General features: G+C 47.3%; 2 protein-coding genes across 2 annotated transcripts; one reads left to right on the forward strand and one right to left on the reverse strand.

The window, feature by feature from the left end:
- Positions 1-1,553: 1,553 nt before the first annotated feature.
- Positions 1,554-4,337, forward strand: LOC119294874 (glucan endo-1,3-beta-glucosidase 7-like). Its single transcript, XM_037573152.1, has 3 exons — positions 1,554-2,053; positions 2,884-3,926; positions 4,013-4,337. The coding sequence occupies exons 1-3, from the start codon at positions 1,969-1,971 to the stop codon at positions 4,154-4,156; spliced, it is 1,272 nt and encodes a 423-aa protein (XP_037429049.1). The 5' UTR covers positions 1,554-1,968; the 3' UTR covers positions 4,157-4,337.
- On the reverse strand, positions 4,314-9,022 carry LOC119294873 (cyclase-associated protein 1-like). Its single transcript, XM_037573151.1, has 10 exons — positions 8,655-9,022; positions 8,167-8,338; positions 8,014-8,078; positions 6,542-6,857; positions 6,290-6,452; positions 5,516-5,625; positions 5,246-5,301; positions 5,086-5,142; positions 4,806-4,949; positions 4,314-4,683 (listed from the first exon to the last, which is right to left on the reverse strand). Exons 1-10 carry the CDS (start codon positions 8,925-8,927, stop codon positions 4,597-4,599), a joined length of 1,443 nt encoding a protein of 480 aa, XP_037429048.1. The 5' UTR covers positions 8,928-9,022; the 3' UTR covers positions 4,314-4,596.
- Positions 9,023-11,820: the final 2,798 nt, after the last annotated feature.

Raw genomic sequence — 11,820 nt, forward strand, 5'->3', positions numbered from 1 at the left:
GTGTCGACCTGCCGCGTGGTGGTCGCCATTATTATTATCATCGGTCCCGATCTAACAGTCTGCCTATGTGGACAAATCCGTGTCTCCGGAGACGAATGCCGCGTGCATGTCGGCTCGTCGACGGGATGCGCCTGGGCGTGTCGCGCGAACCTCCCTCGTGCCAAAATAAACAGCTAAAATGTCGATTTCGTAGCACATTCATCATGCACTTTGGCGTCCGGACCTGTATCACCCGTTGTCCATTGGCGTGCGTCCGGTATGCACGCCCGTGCGTCACGCCACTGACTACACGCCGGCCGCCCGGCGGCAGGTACGATCGGCGGGGATCAGGGAGAGTACACGGTAACATCATGGTTTACCGGTAGAATATCCGTGCGTTGCCACGGGTTTTTAAAAATTTACTTGTTGTATATATAAACATAATGCAAGTTAAATTTCACATATGTAGAAAAATTAAATTCTATTTTACTTGCGATGTAATTAGAATAAAGAAATGTAAGTCAAAGGCGTATACCTACACGGACGGCGCTACACATGGTGCAACGAGCAGAGGAGTGCTACTTTTGTAAAACTTGACCGTGTGGTGATCAATGATGAGTGGTGGGCATGATGCCAAACTGCTTGCTGCAAGCCCTTCCATCAGAGATGTCAGATCATTGCCCATTGCTGCTAAATTGTGATGTATCATTCAGACACTCCCACGCTTTTCGGTTCGAGAATCATTGGGTAAGGATGCAAGGGTTCCAGGAGATAGTTCGATCTACTTGGCAGGGGTGTAGCTTGGGATCGGATCCGGTATGTAGGATAACACCTAGATGCCTTTTTATGTAGGTGATGTCTATCAAATATGACCGGCGGTCGGACCGGAAAAAACTGAAACCAGCGATCCCAGTGGTTTTTTAAGCGTAGAAGACCGTCCCGCAATCGAATCGGAAAAACTTGGTCAAAGGTTTTTGAAAACCCTGATGAACCGGGCGGTTCATAGAAAACCGAAGGTTCGATGTTGATTCCAGAAAAGACCCTGACTTATTTTTATGCGTACAAGCTGATGGTAGAATCGGTAAAGGAAAAAAACTTTTTGGTAGGGTTTCGGTCTATTGGGAGCTTTATCTCTCGATATAAATATATATTATTCTATCTATTGATTGATGTATTTATTGATAAACTATATATTATTCCATCTATTTGTTGATGTATTTATTGATAAACTATATATTATTGTATTCTTAGAAAAATCGACAATCAAACCGGTGAACCGACGGTCCAACTGATAAAAACCTGAACCGATAGTCTTGCCGGTTTGATTACTGGTTCGGTTTTTTAAACTATGGACAACACAGGACAGGACAAGGAGTTGGTCGCATCCAGGTAGATAGATCACCACGTACGGGCACCGCGCCCACCTCGATCCTGAGCCGAATCCCTGATGATCCCACCCACGCAGCAACCCTGGCCGTCGGATCCCCGCACCGCCCCTGGGCCACCTCACCCACTCGCCACTAGGGTGGTTCAAATCAGGCGGCTCGCCTCCTTTCTTCCTTCCTTGGCCGTCTGGAAGCTTTCCTTTCTCTTTTGCAGCAGAGTGAGGGAGGAGCGGGCCGGCCGGGGAGAGGGGCTTTCCGCTTTGCTTGCTCCCTCTTTCTCCCCTCCCTCTCTCTCTTTCCAGCCTTATTATTGATTGAAGAGCGCGCGCGGCGAGAAAGAGAGAGCGAGAGAGCCCACCCGCACCGCGTCTCCCTTCCTTTCTCCTCCTCGCTAAGCAACTCATCAGCTCAACTCACATCATCCGGTCCGGGGTCGGAGCCAAGCACTAGTGCCACCCACACCACCACTAGTTAAACCAGCAGCCTTCTTCAGCCGGTGGGAGGGAAGCCAACTAGCCAAGCGAGTGAGTGCGCGGCCACAAGGTACGAGGAAGCGGGCACAAGGGACAAGAAGAGCTCGATCGACCACACGGCCGGAGCGGCGATGGCAGGGCCGAGCATGCCGCAGCCTCTGCTTGCTGCTCTCCTCCTCCTGGGGCTCTTGCTGCTCGTCCATGTCCCGTATGCTGGTATGGTCTTCGGCTCCGTCGGTTACGCCTGCATCCGGTTCTTTGCTTTCTTCTTCGGCTAATCTGAATTCGGTTCTGTTCTCGGCTTCTCGCCGTTGAGGTGTCTGGACTTTGGAAGCTTCTTCTCGCTTTCTTTTATCATTAGTACTGTACGCTCTTTTGAGATTTGAGCCAGTCGAGCACATGTCCAGATATTTGATTCCTTACTTCCTCCCTGCCACTGGAACATCATCATAGCCCCAAGGAGATAAATAAATAAATAAATCCAAGTGTACCTTTTCTTCTTCTTCCTGGAATAGATTGTCTTTTTTTTTTTTTGAAACAGAATCCTGGAGTAGAATTCAAATCACAGGGTAACTAAGTACTAGTAACTGGCGTCTCTTTCACGTAGGTTCTTCAGCCGAAAGTGGTGTTGGTTCTTCAACCGTCCTCTTCGTGTCGACATGGTTCCGTTTTTAGCCCGGGACAGAATGTGGGTGACAATGAAGTCAACCTACTTACATCTGTGGAAGAAAACAACGGTGTCTGCGCTCTCAACCGTGCAACATATATATAGGGAAAAAAGTTCCAATCATGCACGCGCACTCGTGATAAAATCGTACGTACTCGCTCGTCGTGTCGTTGTGAGGGTGACTTGTACTAGCGCTGTACCGACCTGACACAGTTTGTTCTCCAAGTCTAGCCATTTGAAGTCCGCAGGATTTCTCGTGCTCTTCACAAGTTTATTTACTGTGCGGTAACCGTACTGCATTTTGCCAACTATACTTAGCATACCCTCAAAAAAAAAAACTATACTTAGCATGCCGTTAACGCTGTGGCACGTGTCGCAGCGCCGCAGTCCTTCATCGGCATCAACTACGGCGACATCGCCGACAACCTGCCGCCGCCGGCGTCGACGGCGCGGCTCCTCAAGTCCACCACCATCGGCAAGGTGCGCCTCTACAGGACCGACCCAGCCGTGGTGGCCGCCTTCGCCGGGACCAGCATCTCCCTGCTCCTCGGCGCCGCCAACGCCGACATCCCCTCCTTCGCGTCCTCGCCGTCGGCCGCGGCCGCCTGGGTCGCCGCGCACCTCCCGTCCTCCTCGTCGCCCGCCGTCAACGGCATCTCCGTCGGCAACGAGGTGCTCTACTCGGGCGACGCCGCGCTCATCTCGCAGCTGGTCCCGGCGCTGCAGAACATCTACGACGCGCTGCCGGCCAACTCCGGCATCAAGGTGTCCACCGTGAACGCCATGGACGTGCTGGCGTCGTCGGACCCGCCGTCCTCCGGCGCGTTCAAGCCGGAGCTGTCCGCCGCGTTGGACCCGCTGCTGGCCTTCCTCAGCAAGACCGGCTCGCCGTTCCTGGTGAACCCGTACCCCTACTTCGCGTACCAGGACGACCCGCGGCCGGACACGCTGGCCTTCTGCCTCTTCCAGCCCAACGCCGGGCGGCCGGACGCCGGGTCCGGGCTCACCTACACCAGCATGTTCGACGCGCAGGTGGACGCCGTGCGCGCCGCGCTGGACGCCAAGGGGTACAAGGACGTGGAGGTGGTGGTGGCCGAGACCGGGTGGCCGCACAGAGGCGGCGCCGACGAGGCCGGCGCCTCCGTGGAGAACGCGCGCGCCTTCGTCTCCAACCTCGTCTCCCACCTCCGGTCCATGGTCGGCACGCCGCGGATGCCCGGCAAGTCCGTCGACACCTACCTCTTCGCCGTGTACGACGAGGACCTCAAGCCCGGGAAGGCGTCGGAGAAGTCCTTCGGGCTGTTCCAGACCACGCTCACCGAGACGTACCCGACGGGGCTGATGAGGAACGGCACCGCGGGCCTGGCGCCGGCTCCGGCACCGACCTTGCGGCCGGCGAGCCCCCCGCCGGCGATACCGCAGGTGGGGTCACTCATCCATCACTCTTGGTCATGTTTGTTTGAAGTTTCTTGTGAACTTACAGTGAGCTCTCGCTTCCGCTGGTGCAGGTGACTCCGGTGCAGCCACAGCCAAGCGCGTCGGCAGCGGCGACGGCGCCGCCTCGTCATGCTCGTAGTGCTGCTGAATCGCCTCGCGCCGTGCCGGCGCTCCATGTGTTTGCTTGTTTCTTGTTCATGTCTCTGTTGATCTGACCTTTTCCATTTATGTCTGCGATCTCTGGAGTGTGTGTTGAGGCAAGCAACTTGTGTTCTTCTGTTATGTGGTTTTGCATTGTCAATAGTGCAACTCAGATACGATGTGAACAAATGTATTTGTTGGCGTATGGACACACTGACAGTCATCATATCATAAAAAGAATGATCAGACGAAGCATACATAATAAGTATTTTGTTGGCGTACAAATAACAAAGATACCAAGCAAGTGCAAGGAAAACATACACTGGGCAATGCAACAGAAACAACAATCTGCAGGCAAAACCTATGGCTTCAGAAGAAGTCAACAACCGAACAAGAGCTACAACAACTCTCAGCACACCACCATCTTAGAAGAAAAAAGAACAATGCAAAGGCAGCATCGAACAAACAAACAGCCACACACACAAAAAAAAAAGGAAGATATCATCGGATTTATTTATGCGCCGGAATGAGAAACTGGGGATGTGGTGAACTGCCCGTCCTCGAAAAGATGGATGTACTGCTGCGGCAATGGATGCTCCACCTGCAGCATAAGAACCACACAAGGTTAGGTTTAGGCCTGTAGCTTATGTGTAGATACCCCAGCCTTATTCCGTAGTACAGAAGAGGAATTCACACGGTGCAAAAATGAAGATAGCATCTTACCCAGTCGCCATCAGTCTCGTCGCTAGGAACCAATACATTCATTTCACTGGATTTAGCCGAAGTAATGGAAGCGCCCAGTGACTCTTTGTTCAAGTATAACTGACACCCAGCTGTGTTGTCGATTGATATTGTCGGCGCGTTGCCCTACAGGTAAAGAGGTGATGATGACTTCAGTCCTTCACGGCACTAGAAGCATGCCAAGTTCAAAAGATTTGACCAGCATACAAACAAAAGTTACACTTTTGGACCGATGACACAAATTCACAGAACAATCGAGTACCTGACATTGCACCTCAACGCCGTTGCAGTTGACAACCTCAAAAGCTGCTACAACATCCTGCATGACACGTTAACTAAATTACCCTCGGCATATGCAATATTAATTCCCAAAAAGAAATGCAATATCAGTTAGCTGACGCCCCAGAATGGTTTTTGCTGACCTTGAAAACAATTCCAAATTTGGTGCATTTGTCGACGGTGATATTGTTTACTTTACCTGAAAACAAGTTTAGCATTTGCTATTCACCAAAGCTTCCAGAAGAACATAATATATCCGAAGTAAAGATATACTTGTATGCGTTACTCCCTCCGTCCCATAATATAATACGTTTTTGCAAACTGTTTTAGCTTGCAAAAATATCTTATATTGTGGGACGGAGCAAACTGTTTTAGCTTGCAAAAACATCTTATATTGTGGACGGAGGGAGTACCATTTACTTGAAGGACGGAATCCTTGCATCCAAACACATAGATAGACTGTTTAGAATCACACTCATCAATAGCAAGGTCCTTTCTACCAACTTGATTTTCGATCACCCATCTGCCATTTTTCAGAGGAAATGTAAAATAGATCAGTGTAAAGAAATATGTGCTCATTTATAAAGAACCACAATATTATCCTACTAATTAAATGGTGCAAGCTCCACCAAGCAACATATGTAAATTATCAAACCAATAAGAAATTTAGATTAGGAAAGAAGGTTAGCTTCTTCGATATCAGATGGAATTACATTATTCAAATACACAATTCAAACTTAATCCAATGTGCTTCCTTAATTTTCTTTGCAATAATTTCTCTTGATAATGCATTTAATTATCTCCGGTTAGTACGAGATGAGTGTTTTTTCTTACACGAATTTAACTATCCCTTGGTCTTATGTGAAGTCATTTTCTCTGAAACTCTTTCATCTATATTTATGCCACAGACCTCAACACGAGCATTCATCTAAACAATTAGTTAAACAGGATTACAAATCCATATCCTGTTTTTAGCTCCCTCTCAACTACGCGCAAGTCCATCTATTTCTGTGCCTGCTCTCTAGCGCAACTAATCAAACACAAGGTTTCTATAACTATTCCACATGGTTGGGCCTGTCTGGCATTGATGCAGACCAACAAACAAACCCACAACGTACCAGTGACAACATGTAATGACGTACTAGATAATAGACGCTAGATAACAGTATGTCGTTTTTAGCACTCACTTGCGACCCATCTGAAGCTCCAGTTTTGGGGTTCCAGTCTTGGAGGCAAAGGCTCCTGCACGAGAAGTCTTCGCAGGAGCAGGGGCAGCAGCACTACTGGTCACAACACCACTTCTATCAGCACGGTTTTTAGCCTTCATGTCATCAGTAACCTTTCGCAGCCCTGTAAAAATAATAATAGGGCTTCATATGTATGTTATTCTAGAAGGAAACAAATCTCTGGTCATAGACAAAGCAGGTGCTATCATCTACCTGAAGTCACATCTTTGCCCCCACCGATCTCTTGAAATACAGCTGCCATTCCTTGCTTAGGCTGCGAAGATTTTGGAGATTTGTCTGTGCTAAAAAGAGGAGCCGATGGTGCAGCAGGTGGAGGAGGACCCTTAGCCGCTGGGGCTTTTGATGTTGGAGCAGCAGCCTTTGGTGGTGCACATCCAGCAGGACCCCACACAGGCCCAAGAGGATAATATTTCTTAATATAATCCCTCAAGCCAGGCATGTAGAGCTCCTTCAAAGCTTTAGCCCACTCAACGTGGTCAGCGTCTTTGTTCTTGTACTCAACAAGAATCTAAGAGAAAAACAGTGTATATGCATCATGAACAAAACAACAAATACACATCTGGTTTCGTAGTAGAATGAAAATTTTCAGCTGGATCACTAATACCATTGCGAGAGGACATCTTACAAAAATTAATCAAAATCACAAGACAATTCAGGCAAAACATAAGTAAATGTTTCACCCAAAATGATCAATTACTATGAATTAGCATGTGTGGATTGACAAATATGTAATCTTCATCAAAGGTTTCGGAAAAAGACATAAATATTAGCTTTATGCTACTCTAGGCCTTTTAAGGGGATTCCTATTTACTCATGTGAACCTAATAAATAAGTTGTCGAAAACTTCATAATCCCGACAGTCCCCTTCCAGAATTATGTTGACAGGTCGACCTTGTCCCTTCCTCGGCACTCTTCCTCAGTCACTCATGCACACAGCACATCCCCCATTCCCCTTTTACCGGGTTTGTGAGCTCAGCTCTCCAATGCATCTTGTGCTGCATCTGCATCTAAAAAAATTGGTGTGTCCTTTAGCTTTTATCTTGTGCAAGATACAAGCTCATTCTCTCATTTCACTCTTTCTCATCCACCCCAACAAAATCCTGATTTGGCGACCAAAAATACAAGGTAGCATGTACTGTTTTAGATGCTTATAGGGTTCAATTTCTTCAGGATGAATATAACTTTAAAAAAACACAAGGTTGTCTTCTAATGCTTTTGTTTTATAAAATACATCTATTACATGGTAAAAATAAATTTTAATGAAAGAATAATCTAGTAGTGACAACCAGAAACGCTAAATGGGTTGTTTTGCTTGAATAAAAAAGGATGGTAGTCATAAGTGTTACAGATGCATCTCACTAATCTATAGTGGACCTTTCCAAAAAGAAATAGCACCGAAGCATTCTTATCAGGCTTTTTTGTTATTCATAAATTCAACCACGGCAGTAGGTATAAATGCCACAGGTATTGTGGAGCAAGGACAGAACTGGTGCTAGAAGCTCCCACGCCAGGTGGGGTCTGGGGAGGGATTATACGAGGCAAGCCTTACCCCTGCACAGTGCAATGCAGAGAGGCCGCGTCGAACCCAGGACCTCTTGGCACACGTGGGGAGTAGTTCACCACTACGCCAGGCCTGTCGAAAATGGAATATAAAAGACACATACCTTGTTATTATAGAACTCGGCCATCTGCCAGCTTTCTTCAACATGTGCTGTTGGGAAACTCATGCCTTGCAAGGTGGAAGAATAAAAGCAAATCAGGCGCGAAACATGTATAACCTTGACCAGACTCGAAGCCAAAGAAGCAATCTCACTAACCGCAGCCTTTCCCTAAGAATGCAACCCAAGCCAGGGCGCCGAGACTGTCAGCAACACTCTTCATATGATTAAAATAGTCGGGCCTCCTTCCTTCCGTCATAGCAGTTGCTTTCGCTATAGTATCATGTAGAGGCTTGAGGAAATCCTGCGCATTAGCCATTGATGCAGGTTTCTGCAGAACAGGGGGCAAAAAGTTCAGTGATGTAAGAATTGCAGTTACAATTTTCCAGATCCATCAAGCACGGTAACATTGTACTATGCCGCAGCATCCAATACTGGACGCCATTACAACAGTGACATCAGCCCCAGACGTCTCGATCAACGAAACCCTACATCTCCTAACCTAGAATCAAAATCTCGGCTCGATCGGCCATTTCCGCGCAAACAATGCCCCAGTGCCCCAAAACCGAAGGGGACACCCGGAGATCTAAGGGCCGAGCGCAGACGTAAACGGCAGATCGGGGCAGGGAGAGAAGAGAGCGCCGTACCGGGTACTGCTTGGCCAGGATGAGGAGGTCCTTGGCGACGGCGAAGGCCTCCGCGAGGACGTTGGTGACCTCGAGCACCGTCCCGCCTATCTTCTCGGCCGCGGCGTTGAGGCGGCCGAAGGCCTCGGCGACGAAGTCGTCGTAGGCCAGGATCGCCGGATCCGACGACGCGGAGGCGCCCCCGAAGTCGCGCGCTGCCGAGGCCCCGGACGCGGCGACGGCCTCGAGGCGCGCCACCGCGGCCTCGAGCCGCTCGACGAGCGCCTTCTCCATGGCGGGGCGAGGCGAGGGAGAACGAATCGGGCCGCCGGGGTCGGTCGTGCGCGTCCGTGCGGCGGTGTGCGAGCGAGAGTGCGTCTCTGTGGCGCCGCTTCTCCAGCTGGTTGCGGTTTTGATGGACTCTGCGGCTTCGCGAGCGGCTTTCCTTTTTTTCTGTGGCGACAGGAAATACTACATGGGATTGCGAGATGCTGCGGCACTGGATAATTCCCCAAAATTACAGTACCACATGCTCAATCATGCACTGTAATTTGCAAAACAAGATGAAAGTACCACATATGTTTTTAGTTTATAATGGTATATTTTGATCTACTCGCAGTTTCTCAAATGAAGATTAGCATAGTCTACCAGTCAGGGAATATACTCAAGCTGGTAAAGGTCGGCACTAAGGAGTCAGTGTTGCGTCACGCTTGTAAACGTGAACTTTTTTAGCCTTTTATTAAGTCGGTGAGTTGTCACCAAAAGTTAAAGGCCACTACTAAAGTCTAGCAATGAGAGAAACGCTACACCATATTATCATCTCTTCGCTTAAAAATTTCATTGTATGTATGTTGTACGAGGTGGCGGGCGGCGAGTAGCGGGCTGCCACCGGATACCCTAGCGAGAAGAGCGAAGGAGAGAATGAGTGGTAGATGAGATGAGGGCATCGTGCGGCTGCGTCGGTGGGCACTGCAATGAAAGTACCACATATGTTTTTTAGTTTACATGGTATTGTGATCTACTGGTAGTTTTTCAAAGGAAGATTAGCATGATCTAAATAGTCAGGAAATATATTCAACCTGGCAAAGGTCGGCGATAAAGAGTCGTCGTTGTGTTACACTTGTAAACGTGAACTTTAGTCTTTTATTAAATTTGTGAGTTGTCGCCGAAAGTTAATGGCCACTACCAAAGTCTAGCAACGAGAGAGACGCTACAACATATTATCATCTCTTCGCTTAAAAAATCCATTGTATGTATGTTGTACGAGGTGGCGGGTGGCGAGTAGCGGGCTGCCGCCAGAAACCCTAGCGAGAAGAGCGAAGGAGAGAATGAGAAATAGGCGAGGTGAGGACGTTGTGTGGCTACACCCCTTAAAAAGGTGGGACCATGAGCATCGAAAATCCCTTTGATGCACCACAAAGCTCTAATTCCCAGGAGCTTAGTAATTTTAGGGGTTCGGTGTGTATGGTTAGAGTGCTTGTCAAGCTAGTCATCCATATTGATCCCCGCATTTGTAAGTTTTCATAGAACGGTACAGTCATTTTGTAACCGGTGTGAAAATCAGCAAACATATTTCTATGGTACAAGTTAGGTATAACTTTTTGGCGTCAACGGACAAGAAAAGCAAGGGATCTCTACACGACATCATGTTGTATGTCACGTGAAACATCTGAAAAGGGCGCAACGAACTCATATTCTTCTCACAAAATAGAAGAAGAAATAATAATAAATATATCTTCGACCACAAGCGTCTCACCTGTTTTGAGGTGGCAGACTTGGTTTTAGAAGACATTGATCATGTCTCAAGACATGGGAGAGTAGTTTGCATGTGTTACCTCGCATTCATATTTCTTTTTTGGAAAGATAATAATGCTCCGGTTAAGCTCTCTCTCAAAAAACTATAGATAATTTTATTGTGGCTTTTGTGCACATTAAAAGATGGATGTTTCCGTATTCTTTCATGAAAAATAAGGGTAAGTGTTTCTATCTTTTGAAATTTAAAATAAGTTTTTTTTGGAAAACAATTTACGGCATGAATTGGATTCAACATTTAAGCTTTAGTTCACTTCTTTAAAGAACTAGTAGTCAAAGGACAATAGACGGGTCAAAAATATACAAACACATGTAGTCAGCTTGAACTACGTCGTTTGTAAGTGAAAGTGATGTATCACATTGTTGTTTTAGGTTACCTTTTGTCCACCACATGAATGCTCCATGTTGCTTAATGCTCAAATGACGTTTGTGCGTCTTATCCATGAGTAATATATGTGACTTCTTTTATTCTTATCACAATAGCTTTATGTTTGAATAATCTGATATTTGAAGAAAACTAATGTGTTTTTGTGCGACCCAAAACAAATGTAAAGCGTATCTATGTGTTTTATTTCATGTCAGTTTTGAAACCCTATGAATCAAATGGCGTCTTATTCAAGTGCATGCTGGATCTCAACAACTTTACCATGTGGCGACTACCGACTAAAGTCACTTTGGGAGATGGATGTACTGCGTTATTCTAGGGCGACCGGTGGCCAAGGTCATCGTGTCGAGAGCTTGCATCGGCAGTTTATGCACGGATTAGCACCCAAACAAAGGATACCACTATTGTGGCAGTGGGACTGGAATACCATGACTGGACTAGAGATATCAAGCCAAACCTGAATGACCACGAACTACAACAGTTCTTGCGGCTCTGGTCGCTGATGAGCAACGCGCAGCTAAGTGCAGGAGCCAACATTGTTCTCACCTAGGCTTGGGAGCCAGGCGACTGTTGCTTGCTCTTCCATATGAGTGGTTGGGTAACCCTCAAGTGTATGGGTGATGTAACCTAGCAATAAGTATTTCTCTCGATTGAGAACCAAGGTTTATCGAATTAGTAGGACTAACTTCGACAACAACTAATGAACAGTACCTGCACACAATACATTAAACACACTTGTTCCCAACATTCAAGAAGGTTGTCAAGCTTCTTGTCTTGCTAGTTACAAGGGTAAATTGTGTGATATGGTATGGCCAATGCATAATTCTAGGTCTGCAACCCTAATCCACTTTTTATGATCATGTGTACGCGGACCAAATAAAGATACATGCATACATCCAACAGTCACGTATCACATGCGCCACCACCATTCCTCCCCAAATATCGGTGTCGGTAACGGTGATCAAGTGTTTCTTGATGAATGTGGCGTAA

This window comes from Triticum dicoccoides, chromosome 4B (assembly GCF_002162155.2).
Source record: "Triticum dicoccoides isolate Atlit2015 ecotype Zavitan chromosome 4B, WEW_v2.0, whole genome shotgun sequence".
Taxonomy (NCBI): domain Eukaryota; kingdom Viridiplantae; phylum Streptophyta; class Magnoliopsida; order Poales; family Poaceae; genus Triticum; species Triticum dicoccoides.